Source organism: Chelonoidis abingdonii, chromosome 5 (assembly GCF_003597395.2).
Source record: "Chelonoidis abingdonii isolate Lonesome George chromosome 5, CheloAbing_2.0, whole genome shotgun sequence".
In the NCBI taxonomy this organism is placed as follows: Eukaryota; Metazoa; Chordata; order Testudines; family Testudinidae; genus Chelonoidis; species Chelonoidis abingdonii.
In genome coordinates, this window is record NC_133773.1 from 69,396,831 (window position 1) to 69,418,445 (window position 21,615).

At 39.6% G+C, this 21,615-nt stretch overlaps 1 protein-coding gene across 1 annotated transcript; it reads left to right on the plus strand.

Moving 5' to 3' along the window:
• Positions 1–10,070: 10,070 nt before the first annotated feature.
• Positions 10,071–19,189, plus strand: APELA (apelin receptor early endogenous ligand). The gene is made up of 3 exons (XM_032788852.2): positions 10,071–10,242; positions 11,919–12,008; positions 17,844–19,189. Exons 1-2 carry the CDS (start codon positions 10,167–10,169, stop codon positions 12,005–12,007), a joined length of 165 nt encoding a protein of 54 aa, XP_032644743.1. The 5' UTR covers positions 10,071–10,166; the 3' UTR covers position 12,008; positions 17,844–19,189.
• Positions 19,190–21,615: the final 2,426 nt, after the last annotated feature.

The window sequence follows — 21,615 nt, forward strand, 5'->3', positions numbered from 1 at the left end:
CAGAAGCTATGTCAGTGGCTGTGTGCACAAATGCTTATGTCAGTGTAACTTATGTTGCTCAGGGGGTGGACTATTTACACCCCTGAGTGACATATGTTTTGCCAACATAGGCTGTAGCATAGTCATAGCCTAACTGTATACGCATACACACAGAACAAAGGGTAAGCGGAACTCAGTAATTCTTAAGGAATGAAACACTTTACTACACAGAACTGCAGTTTTTGCCTGTGCCCTCTCACTTAGATATTTATTTTATTTGGATCTAAACCTGGATTCTCCTTTCTTTATACTTTCGAAGGAATGAGAATTTCGAAGAATGCTTTTCAGTGAGCAGAGAGGTCACCAATGTGAAAAATATCATACACCTCTCTTCTGCCTTTGCAATTTTCTCCTCTCTTGCTGTGTCACCAGTAAAAAAACTAAGCTTCTTGCCCATGGCAGCTAAATAAATGAATCAAACAGGAAAAAAAAAAAAAAAAAAGATGGCAGCAGTTGATTCAAGAGGACTAAAGCCAAAGATTCAATCCACTTTTTGTCAGGAGGAAGAGGTTAAAGAAAAACATCAGGATGCTCCTAGTACAACCCAGGAAGAAGATTCATATGTATAATACATATAGCACCTTGGTGCAGAGGTGGCAGCTGTTTGCAGGATTTTAGAAAGGTTAATATTTCAAATTGACTGGCATAGACTTTTATAGATTTAAAGTCCTTGGTCAAAATATTAATATGAGTACACCATACTTGACTCGGTAGGGAAACTAAATGTCTGTATGTTACTACAATGTTGCTTTATGACAAAAATATTCCCTATGATAATTTGTAGCAATACTTAAAGGTTTCAATTAAATCTGCAAACCAAATTAGTCTCCAAAGTCAGAACTGTAAACAAGCAAAGAACTTGAGAGAGTCATTTGAAATAGTCTCAGATAACTACTCTCCTCTTTAGTCTATTCCTGTCTACACAAGAAATTCACCAGGAACATCTTAACTCTTCCCCCACTGAAAGTTGTATCTGTTAATGACTGCCCACATCCAGATGAGACAAAGGATGAGTTAAACAGAAAATATACAGGATATTAGAGAGACAAGGTGGGTGAGGTATGTCTTAAATAGAAAATGGCATTTAAGAACTTTGAAGTTGCAATTTAGAAAAGTCGCTGAAAACTGAAGTTAATTGATTTAAAGCAGGTTTGCTAAAAACAGTTATTTTGTACTCACTGTTGTAATTATTATTGTATTGTTTCTGATATTTACATGGCAAGGATTTGTAAACCTATTAAAACTTCCTAGATAAATACATTTTTAAAAATAATTACTTTGTAGCCGCACATCAGGTATACTCACGACAAACATAGCATTGTAAAAGAATTTAATCATTTTTTATAAAAACTAGGAGTAAGAATAAAAAGCTCTGCAATTATTCACTGAATTTTTTCTTGGGAAATATGGATGAAAGTTGAACTAAAGTCTGCAATAAACAACTCCCTGCCTTAAGTAACCACATTAAAGGCCATCTCAAAAAATGCAAACTTTTTTTTGCTGTTCCCTGAGATGATCATTCAAGATAGAGATCACTGTAGTATAATGATCATTTGTTTAAAAACCTTCCCTTCTGTGGGTATATCTACATTGCAAAGTTATCGAAAAAACGTTTGTCTTTCACAGCTCCTTAAAAAAGCCACACGCGCGCGCACACACCCCACAAAAGACAAAAGTTTTGCCAATGCAAGTGGCAGTGTGAATATGCCTTTGTTGGCAGGAGCGACAAAGCTAATGCTGCTCACAGGGCTGGAAATATTTTGTTGGCAAAAGTGCTGACAAAGTACCGACAAAGCATTTACACACGTTGACTTTTAGCAACAAGGCAGTGTCAACACAGCCTTGTTGCTAAAAGCTGTCTGGTGTAGACAAGCCCAGAGGCCTAAAGTGTGTCTCATAGGATGGATGCACATTTGAAGGTTAAGAAGCCAGGGATGATCAGATTCAGAATTACTATTGCTGCACAAGCTTAGCATTTTTCATGGAACATACACATTTGTTTAATTTGAAAATGCTAAAAAAAATAATGGCTAGTGCCTTGTACGAAACAGATTTCAGATCGATCCCAAAGCAGTGAGAGCAGAGAATACTGCAGAAACAGATGTGTGGTCATTCTGCAGGTGAGAAAGGAGTGTCTGTTTTTTAAATTTTCTTTAGAGGTTTATTTCTTGTTGTTTTAATTATTATTTTGTTTTCCTTAGATCCAAATACATAAAAGACATTTTCTGAAAATTTTACAGGAACTTTTGTCACAAATGAATGTGGCCCCAATGCATCTGTGTCTTTTCCTTGAAAAAAGGCAAGAGGGGGAAAAAAAGCATTAATATAATTCAGTAGATAGATGCATTCATAATTTACCTAAGAAACCCTAATGTCTGCATAGGAGCCCTTACACTTAGTAAATACTTTGTCTAGATTCAAATATAAAAATATCAATTCTGCACAAACAAACAAAAGAAATGACAGACTGGAAGGACTGAGATTCACCAGAGTTTCCTTCCATTTATTATTAGTACTATTTCTTAGTTGTACGGCAGGAGCGCACAAAAGCCCCAGTCAGGGGTCAGGACCTCATTGTGATAGACACTGTACAAACACCGAACAAAAGACAGTCCCTGCTCCAAAGAGTTTACAATCCACAACTGCAGGACGTGTACTATGTGTAGGTTGTATCTGCCTATATCTTACACTGGTATCTTCTCAGTGCTCCAATGGAAAGGGGAAACCCAGAGGTTTCACCCCATGCTTGAGTCATCCCCGCAATTGCTACTTTGCTACTGCATCTTCAGTTTCAGCTTTGTCACTGCTGTTACGTTGAGGGCCTGGGGAACACTATGAAAATGAATTTTCCCCAGAGTAGCACCTGAGCATGATGTCATGATGCTAGTTCATGTTGAGATAAGAAGTGCAGCTGATCACCAGACAGCGAAACTGATTTTATACAAAATGCTTCCAAATGCACAAAGCTAAGAAAAACAAGAAAAGGGAGCAAGAAAGATTTTTTTCCCCTCTAATCATCTATGATTATAGTCACCTTAAGCTATATCTACACTGTAAACTGGGGGTGTGATTACCAGATCACATACATAGACTCATGATAGCTCTCATCTGAACTAGCACACTAAAATAGTAGCACTCCTGCAGCAGCATGAGATAGCTGTCAGAAGTATAGACTCACAGAGCTCAGGTGGGTTTGTATGCGTGATGGCTAGCCCATGCCACCACTACTGCTTCCTGTGCTACATGGCTACACTATTATTTTTAGTGTGCTAGCTCTGATGAGAGCCAGCACAAATATGTCTAAATGAGCTAGAAAGCGCACTGTTAGCTCGAAATGTAGAAGTAGTCTTAGTTGGCACTCGTGGGTACAATACCACATTTCTGATAGAAGTGTGATTTTCAAGCTGATGATCACCTTTTAGGTATAAAAGACTTTCCAGAATTATAACCAAGAAAGGAGGCAATCTTTGCTGTATTTTGAGGCAACATTTATACTTTGCTCCCAAAACATACATTGCATATACTGATAGAATAGCATTCTGCTTGTATAATTTGATGATGTGTAAAATTCATTGTGTGAGAGGAGGGCAATATTCCACCCACCCACCCCCCTTCAGGGACATATTTTTAATTACCTGATATTTGGAGCAACCTGAGCTATTCCAAAGAACACCACTGAATTTTAAAAGTATTTTTATGAGGTCATCTCTGGCAGAGTCGATTTAGTCATGATTTAAAGATGCTCTCTTCCAGATGGAGAGAGAGACTTCATCAGAGGGTAGAAAATATCGCTAACTCTCCTTTCAAATTAGTAGTGGAATTTTTAATAAAGGCCTTTTGAGATCCCCTCCAGTACACCTCGGAGCCCCTGCTGGTAAGGCCTGGAAAGAAAATTACTTCCTAACCTTAAATGTGGCCATCAGTTTAACTTTCTACATATGTGCAAGAACTATAGGGTGACCAGACAGCAAGTGTGAAAAATCTGGACGGGGTGGAGGGTAATAGGAGCCTATATAAGAAAAAGATCCTATAAAATTGGGACATCTGGTCACCCTAAAGAACTATCACAGTTAAATAGTCCATCCATGCAATGTACAAACCAAAAGCCAACTTTTCAGACTTTGCCTAGGCTTTTCTGTGGTGTAATTTTATATGGAATCTGGCCCTTAATTTGTATTGCCTCCTAATTCTGAAAATGCATCTTTATCCCTAAAAAAGAAAGCATACACCACAATATCAATCAAGTGAATGCTTAGGAGTAAACATATGTTAGTACACAGACTCCACCACATAGTTCTTTTAGGCCTAATATGCCCTCGACTTTAAATATATTTTAGGACTATGCTTAAACTCGGTTAAAGGACAGTTCTTGCTAAAATGCTTTCTAATGAGGTTTGGGCCCACAGTATGGATGAGGCCCAAACCATTTCAAAACCACATCTTTAAGAAATACCCTAGACTAGGTCCCTAGAGTTAAAATTCCACTGTAGAAGAGTCTTAGTGTTACAGACTATTGCAGGAATATGTATTTTGGCCCTGTTTTCTAGCTGAAGTAGCCCTTATGCCCTCATATCAAATCATTCCAATTGGCACAATGGCCAGTAAAACCATGGGATAATAATCCCAATGAAATTTGTGCTTGGGGGAAGAAAAAAAAAACCACACACACACTTTATATGCCCAAGCACCATTTTTAAATCTCATCTGTTCAGACATTTTTTGCTGACATTTTCTCTCAAACATCCCAAAACAGTAACCCACAGAAAGGCCCACTGCATTTTTAATCCCTTGTTGCACAATTCATATGCCCTCTTGCTATGTCAAACAGGCACTTCCTTACTCAGAGCTTCTTCTGGAGAATACTCAGTATCAGATCTAATTATTTGGTTGAATATTTTATTAACCACCAATTTTCACACCTGCTAGCATTGTAGAGCCAAATACGTCTGCTGGTCAGTGAGGTGAATTCTGGCCTGGCTTCCACATCAACAGAATTCTTAAGTAAATTCCAACTGCAAAATCTTTAGTCTTTCACTTCTCAGGCTGAGAATTAGAAAAACCAATTTTAATGTAAACTGAAACTGATCTGAAGACAATAAGACAAAATAAATAGAGACCTCCATTTGTACAGTGACTCTCTGGAGCAGAATTATGGTACTCTCAGTATAGTATCCTGGATCTTTACAAACACTAACGAATGTATCTTCACAACACCTCTGTGAGGCAAGGCAATATTATTCCCATTTTACACATAGGGAACTGAAGTATTATAGCATCTCACATGTCCAGAATTGAGCTCCCATTGATCTTAGTTACAGTTGTGAGTGCACAGCAATTCTGCAAAGCAAACCCCAGATGTCTCAAGTTAGGCACCAGAAAAGAAGGAACACATAATGGTCATCGTTCAAAAGTTTGATTTACACAAGTTGCAACCTTAACATTCTTTAACATAGTAAATTACATTAAAAATCTAAGTTGTTTAAAAACATAAAAATTACATCATATAGAATAATATTGATCCCCACAGAACAGTTCTTTATCACTTGAGCAAATAGAATAACTGGTAGCAATAGAAGGTTGTTATCTTCTACCTGGACCTGCCTTTAAGGGGAAGAAGTCCCTTTGCTAGTGGGTTTCACAGCTATTTTCTAGCTAGTAAAGGAATGTTGAAACTCAGAAATAGGGTTCAGTACCATAGGAGCATTCTCTAACAGTTACAGACCCTTCTGCCCTGTCCACCCACCTTCTCCCAGTTCCCTTCTGCTCCTAATCCCTGTTTCTTCAGCTCCTACTCCTGTTCCCTCCCTTTCCCGCTATTATCCTCTCCCAACTATGGTCCATTCCCCCACACCGCATCCCTGCTTCCCCCTACTCCTATCCTCCCCTAGTCCATGTCCATCTTCTCTTCCTCTCCACTTCTATCCCTTCGCTACTGCTCTTTCCTCAACTCGTCTGTTCCCCCACCCCACTCCTTTGTTCTCCCACCCCACTCCTTTGTTCTCCCCTGCTCCTATCATCTCACTTTCCATAGCTTCTGCTCCCACTCCTCACTCTACATCTCCTACTCCTAGTCCCCCACCCACCCATCCATCCATGTATGGCACCATTCATCATACCTCTGCATTCATGTCAGGCTGCCTCATACTTCTTTTCAACATACTCTGGGTGCCAGCAGGGGGAGCAATGAAAGCAGAAAACAGTCTTCTTGCTCCCGTTCTATTGTCCTGCTCAGCCCCTGCAGATCTGAGATGAAACTCTTGTACAGTAGGGATGGTTCATGTTCAATCTGGTCATCACAGTGCAGCACAAATATTCAGAGAATGTAGCCACCGAAAACTAAGTCTCTACTGCGTAGGTGAACTGAGATTTCTTCAGAGGCTGATAACATGGCAAAATGTGGGCATATGTTCATGGAAATGGTAAAATAATAAATAATGATGATATCTAGCTCTTACATAGCACTTTTCATCAGTAGAATTCAAAAGCTCTTACAAGAGAGGCAGCTAACAGTAGGGAGATTCTCCCCCACCACCAGATTTTAAGTCCTTGCTCCAAAGTATGAGTTGCCAGAGCTTCTAAATGAAATGCTTGTAATTTTTTTAAAATATAGGCAAATTAATGTATTTTCCTCTAATCTTGCTCTCAGAAATGGCTGAATCATTTTAGATTTTAGAAACCTTTTGGGAGGAGAAAAAATAATCAGTCTTAGGCAGGCAGCCAAGCATAGAAAAGTTTCTTTCAGAATGGTTTAAGTTTGGGAAAGGTTTAAACAACTGGAAATGGGTCTTATACTGGAATAAGTCAGTCGTCCTTAACTTTAGGCATTGCTACCTGCACTGTCTATAATATTGATATTAAGGAAGATCAGAGAAGGGAAGTAAGAGACATGCCTTGCTCTTTTCTTTCAAATAAATAAAAAATGACCTATTCTAGTCTCCACTATTTTAACACTAACTGCACCTTTACTTCCCGATTGTTTGTGAGCAGATAACTCCACCCATTTTTTCACATGAGAGAACCCTGGACTGGAGTAGCAGCAGCAATAACCCAGGTAATGAACAACAAAGTCAACCTCTGCTCCTTTTGCTGCTGTTTCTCAACAACTAAAGAGGCTGAGGGTAGAAATCCATTGATCCAGGGAACCATTCCTACAGCACAGAGCATCTGCCAGCAACATACCCTACACTTGTCCAGATCTCCAATGCACCTTTGATTGCTTTCCCATTTCTTTTGGGCCAACTAAAAAAAGATGGGGAGAAGAAATACACCATCATGTTTTTGTTTTATTTGTGTCTGTTCAAGCACTAAATATGACAAAAGAATTAAGTGTAGATTTGAAATAAATCTAAATTTCAAAAGAATTATATATCAAAAGTCAAACTATCAGTTTGTCAGCAATTTCTACAGCAGGAGCATGTCAAGGAACTCTCTAATCTAATGGCACGGACCAGACGTAAATTATTTTTTGTATAATTTTAGATAGTATACTGAATAAATAATGTAGTCAGAAAAGGTAGAGAATATCGAGCCTAGAATGCTGTATATTATTTTTATGCCTCATATTTCAGTTGTATCTTTAAGTACTTCTGCTCAAAATATTTGTAGGTTCTATAGCATGAAAGGACTGCATAGCTTGGGGAAACTGGCAATGGTCTATCTTTTTAAGTATTTACAAAGTACCTATCACCCTGGAATTTAAGCATTTTTCACCTCTAAGGCCAGGTCTACACGATGCGCGAAAATCGATTTTAGATACTCAATTTCAGCTACGAGAATAGCATAGCTGAAATCGATTATCTAAAATCGATCTACTCACCCGTCTTCACCGCGCGGGATCGATGTGCGCGGCTCGCCATGTTGATTCCAGAACTCCGTTGGTTTTGGTGGAGTTCCGGAATCGATGTAAGCGCGCTCAGGGATCGATATCTCGCGTCTAGATGAGATGCGATATATCGATCCCTGAGCAATCGATTGTAACGCGCCAATATGGCGCGTCGTATAGACATGGCCTGAGTTATTGGTTTGAATCAAAGGCAGGTCAGTGCTGATTGAAAGTCTTTATCCTTTAGGAGCCTGTATGAAAGGAGTCAGACACAATGTTCTAATTCCTAGTGAGCAGATATCCATACCACCAAAAAGGTGGTCCTGTGGATAGAGTACTGAACTAAGATTTAGAAGATTTGGTTTCTAATCCTTGTTCTGCCACTTATTTGCTGTGTGATCTTGGGCAAATCAGTTTCCCATTCAGCTCTGTCTTTTTAGATTGTAAACCCTTGGGCAAGGAGTATCTGCCAACAGGAATTTATACAGCATTTAGCAGAAGTGGCCCTGATTTCAGCTGAGATTTCTAGGCACTAGAATAATAATTGGAAGTCTAATCTAAAGGGCTAAAGACTGAATGGACAGAGAATGAACTAACCTCTAAGACCTGGGGGTTAGTGGGAATGGGGACACACCACTGACCAATGCTGACTTAACCTCCAGTATCAAAGCAGCTATTTCAACAGAAGTATTCCATCAACTGGGGAAGGTGGTGTTCAAACACCAACAGAAAAACTCCTTTTGGTAGTGTAGGCTGAGTCTATACCACACTGCCATAGTGGGCATCATTTCCATAGCATAAATATACCCTAACTTTTAAAGAGAAATCTGGGGAAGTTAACAATGTCTGTAGTACACCAGCTCTATGATTCTATCCATCAACAAAGGACTTCATTTTCTAGTGCTGTCAGTCTAGCACCTTCCTCAATAAATTTCAAGCTCAAATAATTATTTGGATCAAGTTGCAAGTTACATTTTTATTATTCGATGTGGTTTACACACACATCTCTGATTCATATCAGATCACTAGTCCCATAACCATGTCCTTTCTCTTATGGAAAAGTTCTATAGAATTTAATAGGAGGGAAACGGAATACAGTTTTTAAAGAAACTTAGAGAATTATTTAACAAGGATTTAATTCTCTATTAAATGTAATAGGATGAGGTAAACTTTTCTGTAGACAAGTCTCTCTATAAATTCTACAGGATATTTTCCCCATTTTCTATGGTACTAGTCTGTATTCTTCCAGCAAATCAGCAGATTGAGAATAAATAATAAGGATCACTTTAATAAAATTTTAACTCATGCCAGTATTTCAAAGACACTATGTGCCTCAATAAAGGTTTTGCAAGGTTAGTCCTTAGGACTGTCTCTTTTCTCTGAGCTCTATATAGCTGTGTTTTTATTGTATATTAAATTCTTTCAGCACAGTTTTGTTAAAGGTAGTTTATCACCTTATTTGAGTAAAGAATGTAATGAATATCTAGGTGGGTTTTATAAATACTAAATCCTTTTTAATCTCTTCCCCATATTCAAATTGTTGCAGCACAGTTAATAATATCATTTAACAAAGCCATACCTCTACCTTTTCATTTTACCAAAAGAAGTGTCAAAAGTCATATATTCACTCCAGGATATTCTGAGCTTCTAGGAACACTTGATGTTACAAAAGCCACACATTAGGTTTAACAGGTTACAGTTTCACTTTGAATAGAAACTACTTTGCAGCTAGTTTAGAAGAGAAAGCATTTGGGCAGAACAAGGACCACAATGCTTTGGGGGAGCTTGAGTTTGTGCTTCAGAATTTTCAGAAGGGACAAAAGGGCTGGAGGGACTTCCTGTCATTTCCATTGCTTTCTGCATATGGGACCAACATGGGCAACGCAGAGTTTAAACAGTTGCAAATGGAAGGAGGGAACATCGTGCCTTGTTTTACATATTTCTCCCCGACTGGGTTGAATTTAACATGAAGTTGCTCCATTGTTCACATGGCTCCCTGCCCCATATACATTGACAGAAGCTACTGTTTACATGGACTTTTCATTCCTTCATTGTTTGCTTATGGAAAATAAGGGGGAGTGACAAAGAAGAGAAGGGAAAGGGAGAGAGAAAAGAGGGAGGCACTGACCACAGTGCAGAACCACCCAATAACCTTGTCTTATGTGATCATTAACCTTGCTGGAAAATGCAGCTGGCAGTTTACATTAGAATGTGAGCAGAGACACAGATACTGCAGAGGCATTTCAAGGATTTTTGATTTGCTGCAAGTATTATAAATATTTCATCTATTTTGTGTGACTTCAAAATGAGATTCCAACAGCTCCTTTATATCTTATTTTTTCTCTTGATGAGTCTAATCCTTATCAATGGACAGAGGCCAGGTAGGAATTGTGTCTTCACATTACGTGTTAATATGTATATTTTATATGAGTACCGACTATACCGTTTAAGATTATTGCTATGACTTTGTTCCGCTTATGAATTCTTAGTTATTGTACTTTCATTGTTATTGTTTTGCAGGATTTTTAAAGCCCTGGGTCTACAGACATATGAATAGTAATAAAGATATACATGTATATAGTGTAACTACTAAAAGGTCTAAAGAAATTAATTTAAACTAGATCTAAAGATGTTGCATTTCCATGCCTGCTCATGAGAAAACACGCTCAGACAAATGCTGTATCAGCTACATCAAACGTACCTTGGTATGTAGCATCCACAGCACTCAGCTTTTGATGATTGACTTGACTAGGTTGAGTTTAAGCCCTGATAAAAATCACGGTGAAACAAAATGAAGCTGTTAAGACGTCAACAGCTATAATCACTGTGGCGATACAGATGAATTCGGACACTTACGGAGCAATACATATGTTTAAAAGGGTGTAAGTAGCCTCTTTAGGAATATTGGCTGGGGGGAGAAAGAGTTCTACACTTGCTGCGATGGTAACCTATCATTCAAATCTGGTGTCCGTGTTGATTGCAATTTTAGAGTTTCCTATGACGGCTTTAAAGCAGTGCTTTGATCATATCTATCATAAAAAGCGATAGTAAAAAAAGCAGCAGCTTGTTTCCTGTACAATTATTGTTAGACTGATCTGAAACAACCAGCCATTCAAAACTTCCACACACCTATTTAAGAAAACGTCAGGAGGTTTTTGAATGAACAAAATATGGAAGCAAAATTCCAAGCAGTATAATTATAGTCTTTAAGTTAGGCAACTGTAGTAACTCCAGCAAAATAAACTAATTTCACTCTATTTTGTGATTAAGGAAAAGTAAAGTTGTCAGCAGGAGCACAGAAGGTTGCATTTCTGACTCTTCTTGGTTAAGGGAAAGTTTTATCCGGAGGGGGGGCAGGGGAGAATCTCTCAAATGTGACCCTATGTCTGTCTTCATCGGTGCAGAAATCAACGCAAACTTCATAACTAGTACGCCCGCTGTAGAGCCAGATTAATTTCAAGTCAGGGCGCAGATACATAGAAAGGGGGCTTGATATACAAAGTATATAAGGAAGGGATTCATCCTGTAAGGTAGAGAGCACTATAGCCCCGAGTCAGAAATGCATTTATTTTACGCAACTGTTCAGAATGTTTGAGGGTGATACACCTTCTGCTCCAGGAATGGTGGCTGCAATTTTTGAATATGCTCTGTCAACAAGCTTATGGGGGGGCGGGGAGAGACACTGCTATTTCTGAAATAGGAAGATATCTAACTTTAAGGGATGTTTTTAACCCAAAAAAGTGGGGAGGGGGAGGGGAGCAAAAGGCTGTGAGGACAGCTAGCGCGAATATGGAAGACGCGATATGGTTCAGTGCAAAGACTTTTGGTCTTTCTTTCCGTTGCTTTGCTACTTAATATCCAATAGCACTTGCCAGAAATTCAGAAGGGGAAAAATGCAAAAACAAACAGGTTGGTGTAGGACATCAGCGCCCGCGGTGATGCCTGAACAGCAGGTTCTTTTGCATGCTGCGTGCTGAGTATACACAAGGGTAATTGCGTGATTGTTGAAGTTTTCGATTCAAACCGTGTGGTTTCAATTCCCGCTTCTGCCTTTCAGCTAACCTGGCCCTGCGCAGAAAGCTGCACAGACACAACTGCTCCCACAGGCGCTGTATGCCTCTCCACTCCAGAGTGCCCTTTCCCTGAGGTATCTGAAATCCAACCTTACTTTGCTAAAGTCAGGAGAGTCTGGTAATAAAACCAGGCGCCAAGGAGGATGTAATTATCAAAGCTTCCCAATATATTTCTTTGGAAACACTGCTGAACATGCTCTCCAGAATAAGCACATTTCCAAATTCTGCTTATATTTCAAAACAGTTTACGCTGCATTTTACTAACCAAACCACAGACATGATTTCATTTGGTCTCCAGTCTTTGCGATTTCTTTGTTCTGAAAACAGGGCTTTGAAAAAGCAGTGGGGAGGAGGGGAGGGGATGCTGTATTTAAACTCCATGGCAGGATCCCAGATGTGCTAGAATTATTGGACTTGATTACAGTGTTTTCAGTATGGCAGATTCTGCACAAGAAATTAGCTCGTTCGGATAACGTACTGTCCCACATTAGCGTTCCCTTATACTTCTCCTCTAGGCAAATTCAAACTCCCTCCCCTCCTTACACAGGCTGAAAATTCTTGAATCTGTTACATCCGAAACGTTGCTGGGCTAGAAACACTTCCCACTGTACTAGTGTAGTTCTGAGTACATTTCTCTATGTATGAAAAGCTAATCCCCAATGTTTAAAAAGGAAGTGCGGGACAGTGATGAGAACTTCAGACTAGGCACCAAGAGTACTCGGTTATAGCTGTAACTTATTTGCTGCGTGAAGTGGCACAAGTCACTTGATCTCGCTTACTCTTTGCCCTATGTTCCCCTATCACTAAAATGGAGATACCACTTACCTACTTCAAAGAGGATTGTGACACTTAATTAATGTCAGCAAGGGGCTCAGATCCTTGAATGAAAGACTATGCATGGGAAAAACATTAATGCTCTATAGCAGATTACAGTATGTGCATTCAAATACGTGCCTATTCAAACGCATTCCTGTGACTCCAGAAGGATACAGGTAGCATATGTAAATACAGTAGGGTAGGCATCAAAAGGATATCAAGACTCCCTTTCAGGGAAGCATGGAATTTAAGAATGAATAAAACATGCAGTCAATAGTTTTGCATCCTTTAAACTCTTTGTTATAGTAAAGATAATGTGCTAGCCCTAGGCATGTCAGCATAATTAATGAATAAATGACAGAATCTATATTAGGAGGAGCCAAGAGGTTTCAATTTGCTAAGTAAGCATTTGACTGTATAAAACAAAGACCAAAGCAGAGCTTCTGACAATGCCATGAATATAATTTGTATAAAGCAAACACACACCACTCCCAAAACTACCTACCTAAGGGCATCCTTGTTTCTCTGCTGCTACCATGACCAAGTAGCAACTGGCTACACTGGTCTATAAACACAATGGTATGTGTATATGACATACATAAGAAAAGCACAGGAAGCTGGAAAAGTCCAAGCCTAAGGAATGATTGAGAGATATCTTCAGCATAACCCCTGATTTACTCCAAGGCTGCACTGAGGCAGTAACTAGAATATTTTCAGGATGCAGGTTTAAAAAACATGCTCATATTAAAGCGCTTAAAGAGAGATCTGCCTAACTGGTGCTTCAGTATTGAGCACCAAGGCCAACCTGCCTGCTCATTTCAAAGGACACAGTCTGAGACAAGATCCCTCATCAGTATCAGTATAAAGATAACCAGCTAAGCAACCAGATCAGCTCACTCAGCAGGCAGGCAGGAGCTAAGTGAGCTGAATGTAGAGAGGGATAGTAGAATTTAGTTTAGGAGCAGGGGGTTTGTTGAGTCATTCCTGAATGACTTGCTTCAATTCTGATTAAGACAGTGGACTCAACACCCCTTCCCCCAAACCCTGCATCTATAGGCTAGAGAGAGTCTGTGCACAGAGTAGCTACATTTTCTCTAATTTGCCCCCGAAATAGTATATCATACATTTGGCTTCAGATTGCACTGTCTGGGTGATAAATATGGACTTATTCTGTTTTTTTCTTCCCTATACAGTATACCAATTTGCCAGACTAAAAGCTATTTTCAAAGTTATCTGCTTTCGTTCAGGGAGCTGACTTCTAGTAACAAAAAGTCAGTGACATAGCAAAAAAGGTACTCATTAATGCATACCCAATTTTATAGGTGTTTAGCTAAAGATTGTTATAATTCTGTTCTGTCAAGCTGTTTAGAAGTCTACAGGGCTTGATTTTGGGAGGAGGAGGGATTTAGCATCTGCAGCTCTTACTGGAGCTGTGGGTAACTGTGCTTTTGAAAAAAAAAAAAAAAATCAGGCTTTATATCCTAAGTGGGCTTTACCGTTGAGTTCCAGTTCCTTTCCAGTTTTAAACTGGAAATTTATTTTTGTGTATTTACCACAATTGTAATTTAGCATCTTTCTTTATTTACAGTGGCATCTAGAGACCCCAACCACAATCAGGACCACATTGTAGCTGGATATACCTATAGTAAGAGACAGTTCCAACCCCAAAGAGTTCAGTCTAAACCAGGGGTGGCCAACTTGAGCCTGAGAAGAAGCCAAAATTTACCAATGTGCATTGCCAAAGAGCCACAGTAATACATCAGCAGCCTCCCCTCTAAGCTCCCCCCTTCCCATTCCCAGCACCTTCAGCCCACTGGCAACCCCATTGATCAGCACCCCTCCCTCCCCCCACCACCTTCTGATCAGCTGTCTGGGGGAGGAAGAGGTAAGGGGGGGCAGGGCTTGTAGCAGAGCCAGGGATTGAGCAGTGAGCACCCCCTGGCACATTGGAAAGTTGGCGCCTGTAGCTCCAGCTCCGAAGTCTGGGCCTATAAAAGGAGCCACACATGGTTCTGGAGCCACATATGGCTCTGGAGCCATAGGTTGCCCCCGGTCTAAACAGACAAGACACACAAAGCAAGTATTATTATTCCCATTTTACAGACAGAGAATTGAGGCCTGGATCCACAGAGAGACTGAATTGATAGGTTGCAACCTAACTTTAGGTGTCTTGAAAATCACTGGGATATACAAGTTGCAGTGAGGCACCTAGGCTCCCTATACAGGGAAGCGAGAGAGAGAGTTGCTTTACAATGGGATCCATAAAAGCCAGCATGCTGGGCAGCAGTCACCTAAGCTAGCCAATGGGAGGTGGTGACAAGAGGGGTGTATCCTAAGCCCTGCCCCAGACAATGTTCAGCTCCTAAGTCCAGCTGCAGGGAGGAATCTAGCTGGTGATCCATAGTGGACACCTTCCTGGAATCAGGCAAGTTAGGCCTTGAAATAGCCAGTTCTTGCAACACCCAGCTTAGGTACCTGCCTGCCTCTACACAAGCCAGTGACTCAGCCAAGATGTGGAAGACCCCACTTTCAATTCTCACCTATGCTTGATGAGGAGGTGAATACTGTAACCACTGGCCTGCAGAATGCTTCACCTTCTCTCTCTCTCTCACACACTCTCTCTCTCTGACCCAGTTAATATTTAATTTCAATGGACAGGCTTTAACAAGAGAGACCCACATCAGAATATCCCCCAGTTTAGTGGTTATGGCATTCTCCTGAGAGATCCTTGTTCAAATCCTTTTTCCTCATCAGGCAGAAGGGGGAATTAAACCATGGTCTCCCACAGCCCAGGTGAGTGCCCTAACCACTGGACTAACAGTTTTAAGGGAAGCCACTGCTGTCGCCTTCTCCCCCTACCCTTTTGCACAGAGTTGGGGCCTACCAAATTCATGATCCACTTTGGTCAATTTCCCAATTAAGGGATTTGAAAAATCATGAATTTCATGATTTCAGCTATTTAAATCTGAAATTTCACAGTGTTGTAATTATGGTTCTTCTGGCCCAAAAAGGAGTTATGAGGAGGTCACAAGGTTATTGTAGGGGGGCTGCGGTGCTGTTATCCTTACTTCTGTGCCACTGCTGGCAGCAGCGCTGTCTTCAGAGCTGGGCAGCTGGAGAGTGGCAGCTGCTGTCTGGAAGCCCAGCTCTGAAGGTGGAGCTATCGCCAGCAGCAGCACAGAGGTAAAGATGGCATGGTATGGTATTGCTACCTTTACTTCTGTGCCGCTGCCTGCAGAACTGGGCCCTCAGTCAGCAGCTGCCACTCTCCAGTCACCCAGCTCTGAAGGCAGCAGCGCAGAAGTAAGGGTGGCATGGTATGGGATTGCCATCCTTACTTCTGCACTGCTGCTGGCAGGACACTGCCTTCAGGGCTGGGCACCCAGCCAAAATCTGCCACTCTGCAGCCACCCAGCTCTGAAGGCAGTGCAGAAGGGTGGTAATACTGTGACCCCGCTACAACTCTCTTTTGGGTCAGGACCCCCAATTTGAGAAATGCTGGTCTTCCCTGTGAAATCTGTATAGTATAGGGTAAAAGCACACAAAAGACCAGATTTCAAGGGGGAGGGGACACCAGATTTCATGGTTTGACATGTTTTTCATGGCTGTGAATTTGGTAGGGCCGTAGCTATCAGCTACACTTAAAATGCTGCAGCTGCGCTGTTGGAGCACTTCAATGTACACTCACTACTGTGACAGAAGGGGTTCTCCCATTGCTATAGGTGATCCACCTCCCCAAGAGGCAAAAATGAGGTTGACAAAAGAATTCTTCTGTTGACCTAGCACGGTCTATACTGGGGGTTAGGACAGCATAGCTACATTTCTCAGGAGTGTGGATTATTTTATACCCCTGAGACACATAGCTATGCCAATGTAAGCTTCCAGTGCAGACCAGCCCTTTGGTGTGCTTTAAGTAAACCGCCAGATCAGGCCCTGCAGGCGAGCTAGAACGATAGGTGCCTATCTTCCCGCACTAGGGCTTAGATGGGAGATAGATAGGCACCAGGATGCCTAAGGCAGCAAGGTGCATGCCCAGAGGCAGAAACTTAGGCACCTAGGAGACTTTTTTACAGCAAAAGTTAGGCCTGTCTGAGTTTAGATCCCTACAGAGTTAGGTGGCAGCCAAGTGGGGATTTTGTGGCTCACAGTGGTGCCTAAAAGTAGAAGTTAGGTACCTGAATCTCTCTGTAGATCTGGCCCTAAGCGAGTTCTCCACTGTGGTACAAAAATCTGGGGCAGAACTCAACCCAGATGTTCCAAGTCCCACTCCAGTGCCTTAAGCACAAGACCATATTTCCTTCTGTCTAATGAGCTGTTATTGCAAAGCTTACCATTTGTTTTCTGCAATCTGAGCTGTCACAGGAGACAGTTGTAATTTATCTGGGAATTCAGTAGTTGGGATCTATTAGCCCTTCCCAGACCACTTGAAACAAAATTATGAGACTCACAGGCTCCTCCAAGCCTACACAAACAGGCTTGAATGATTTACTTATTTAACAGATTTAAACAAAATGAGGCCCACTGGGTGAATATCTACTGTTTACCTGACTCAAATGAAGCAGAATAAGCAAACTATGACCACTTCATTTAAGGATATTGGCTTCCACTACAAACACCCTGTTCAACCAGTACAAATAAAAAACAAACCACCAAAGAAAATCATTGTTTGATTAACCTTGATTTTCTGTAGTAATCACATCCTCTAATTAAAAGGAAAACACTATTGGGAATGTGGCACCATAGTGAAAGAGAAACTTAAATAAAAAGAAAGCCATTCCTTCCTGGGCCAGAGGTCAAGAATGCATTTGATTTTTTTTTAAATCTACACACTTCACAGCTCCTTGCAACCACACATCAGCAGAAGCGAGGTGCCTAATTCATGCAATCAAAATAATGAGATGAAATTCTGGTAACTATTACAAAAACAAAAACAAAAACGATGGTGGCCTTGTAAAGTCGATACACTTTCTCTGCGTCAAAATGTGAGGAGCTACTGAACATCCATGAACCTCTTTAAAGATTAATGGAATTGACAGTGCAACGATTTTAAATCAAGTATGATTTTTGTCTTCCCAAACCATACTTTCTAACAGAAAGAAGAATGAAAGAGGAAACCAGTAAAGAAAATGCGATGTGATAGCTGCAGCATTCTAATCAGTGCAGGTGTCCATGTAAAAGCCGTCGCCACATTCAGAACCTTATCAGACTCCTCCTGGAACAACTTCACAGGAGTTTCAGATTTCTCTAAGTTGGGAAAAACAATGGAATCACAAAGGACCCCTTTTAGGAACTTGGGAAAATCAAGAGTGCCATAAAAAGATAAGTCATTCTTTCTACATACCAACAAATAGCCATGTGGGTAACAACAAAGCATTGTAGCTTTGAACATTTTCAAAAATTAGACCATTATACCACTGAAAGAGCTAATATAGTTATTATTTACCATTCACATATGTCTGTGTATTTCTATTTAGATTTAATACCTAGTAAAGAACATGAAAAAGAATGGTGAAAAAGAAATATTTAATAGTTACATTTTATGGACAAATATATGGGTTTTAATGTTTATGGTAGTACTGGATGTTTATATGTGGCCATAATTATGCAATTAACTTTACTATATTCCCAAGAAAAGCATAATGTATCTATCAGAAAGCTGTAAGTGCTAAACTCTCTTAGGAAGCAAAAATCTTCAATCTAGACTTTAGAAAAGAATCCTGAATGTCTTAGCTCTGTTTTGTCATGTTGCATACGATAAAAGACATAGGTCATGATCTTTGATGGTTATTTACGTTTATAAAATACCTACGTGCCTGTATATTTTGTAAAAAAATAATTATGGTCTTCAATTAATGTCTCATTTTAAATAAACTTTGTACAATTTTTGGTTTTAATTTTATACTCCTTATGTATAAAGGGTCCTGCACCCAAAGAAAAAATAAGAATTTACCTCATTTCTTTTGTAAATTTCAAAAGGGGTCAATGTTAAACTTTTCCTACTCAATTTCTGACATACAGTTAAATAAAAATCAGTTATTCACTTGATGTTACATTTTCAGCAGATTTTTTCCCCCATTTTTAATTTGCATTGTGAAAGTATTAAAAATAATTCTAGTAATGCTGATACACATAAACAACTTATTATGAGATTCTTGCATTTAACCTATAGGGCAGTATAGTCAAAGCATTATACTGCATCATGTCCCTTGATATGATAAAACAATGTGATTTGCATTGAGATGCAGACATAATTCCACATCTCTAAGTCTGAAATAAATGTGAGTCTTTTAACTGTCATATAAACTACACTAGGCCTTGAAAACTGAAATTTTCCTGTAAATAAAATGAAATGTCATTGCCCTGTTTTAGGGCAAGCAGCAACTCAAGCAGTAAAAGAGGTGGTCCTATTTCCAAATTGAGAGCAAAAGCCAAAATCAGCATTAACTCATTCCTGGAAAGGATGAATACTACAAGTAAATAATATGGTGCTTAACGGAGTCTAAAATGGGAAAAAAGTAGTAGCCATTGAAGTCAACAGGAATTTTGCCATCAACATTAGTGACAGCAGAATTGGAACTAACAGGCTCGATAGTCAACTGAGCCTCAAATCGCCCTTGACTTATGTACAGGGGTTTTGTTTGTTTGTTTTGTTTTTTGTTTAAGGTGCACTTTCAGTTGGAGTGTAGAATATACACATGCAAGCCCATTTATACCAATGAGCTTTTACATGTGAGAATCTGATATCACCCACAAAAACAGGAGACATTTGGGCCCCAGTCCTACCACAACAAACCCACGAGTAATCCAATTCATCTGCCTGGGTGTTAACAGTATTAGAGCCATTCTGTGTGTATACACCTGCAGGGTTGCACACATACAAATGGAAGCTGCTGAAAAAAAATCACAACTCAATTACAAAAGGAACTAACCTGACTTGAATTTTAAAAAACCTTAATTAAGTAGTGTTTAGTTCTCAAGCTGCCACAGTCAAAATGTGGGTTTTTGAGACCGAAATAAAAAACCCAAAATAGAGGAGGAATCTGAGATTACGTGGGACTATTTAACAAATTTTATCTCCAACTCCCTTTCATCAACTCTTTAAATTACATTAGCTATTTAGAGTGAAATTCAAAATGATATAAAACCAGGTCAGCAGGAAATAGGCTGTGGTGAGAAACAGCAGAGCGATATGTTCACAAATGATAAACAATTCACCTCTTTCCTTTCCAGTATAGAAAAAGGAAATTATAGAAGAATAAGTCTGGTAATGCTTCTCTTTTGCACACACATACCCTCCCCCAGATGTCTTAAAGCTATATACAAACAAATTCTGCTCTCGGTCACAGTACATTTATCCCAGTGTAATCCAGAGCAGAATTTGACCCACAAATGCTAGGGTTAGTAAGCGAAACTCAAATATTTTAACTCCATAGCACAAGTGAAACAAACTGATACAGACCAGTACTTTGTAACTGATCTCCTGCTAATATTTATCTTATTTCTTTCTAGTAATAGCAATCAATATATTTGTCAACCATAGCACAATTCTGATTCAAAAAACATTGTAACATACCTTTTTATTCAGGAGCAATGCCTAAGTGCTTAGCTAAATCCAGTAATGATGGTGCTTTTTTGCCTAACTCTCAGAGTTAGGCTGTTGATAGACTTGTCAGCTGAATGGCTTTATTCCTTGATTACTGTTAATTAAATTGGGTTAGTCTTGAACAGATTAGAGTCTTGAAATAGTAGAGATTTGGTAAAAGATCATTTATTGCAAGAGATCATTCAAGATACATTAATAACTGTTTAGGTAGAAAAAAGTTGTCTTCACAAAGACATAACTGTACACCAATGTCTACTGCGGGGGGCGGGGGGATTTGTTTTGCTTTATCTAGCATACATACATGAGAGCTCCTTTGGGCAGTGAATATCCCTTGTTGAATGTTTAGAAAGTGCTTAACAGATCTGAGCAGCACCTCAAACTATAAGAAAATAACAAACAATAATATTAATAAAATATGTGCATTTTGGTGCAAGTAGATTTTGTATGTACTTTTAGCATGGTTTTTATAGCACTATTTTTTCTGGAGAAATAAAGACAAAGCTTTTATTGACTGCAAACCAAAATATATACTTTGTAATTTACTTCATAGCCACCACTTCAGTGTTAATGATTAATTCTTAATGTTTATGTTCATACTATTCTGGCTGTGATCCTACAGATCACACAATTTAAGGCCTCAAACCTGCAAACATTTATGCGTGTTAGTAGCTGCATACACAAAACTAGTGCCAATGAGTTCTGTAGCTACCCGTGTGCATAAAGTTACTTGTGTGTAAGTGCTGGCAGGATCATGCCAAGTAGAGTTGGGCTAAATAGTCAGATTTTTAAGTAACAAGTAGAGTGCAAAAGAAGTAATTCATTAGATGTCACTCTTCTTGCCCATGCCTTAAGCATGGAAACTGTGCCCCCACACTTCTTCGTGGAGGTTCTTCTGTCTTGGCTAAAATATTAAACCCAGAGAATGACCACTGCAGTCATTAATTATTCTAGTGCAAGTTTCACAACAGCACAGGTGTTCACCTGGCTGTTATGAATAAACTCTAACGACATTTTGGCTAATCAAATACATCCTGTGTTTTCAATTATGCACTGTTAAACAGCTGGCATGTATGGTCCCAAAACTGCCTGCACTTCAATAGCAGATGAAATGAGCAGAGTACAGTTTAAATGAGCAGAACATTCTGGAATGAAGAGTTCTATCAAAATGTAAAATGCAAGAGAAACAAAAAGGAATGAACCAGCTGATTCAGCATCAAAGCCAGGAGCTGTGGGGTTTATAAAGCAGTGATTCAGTATAATTA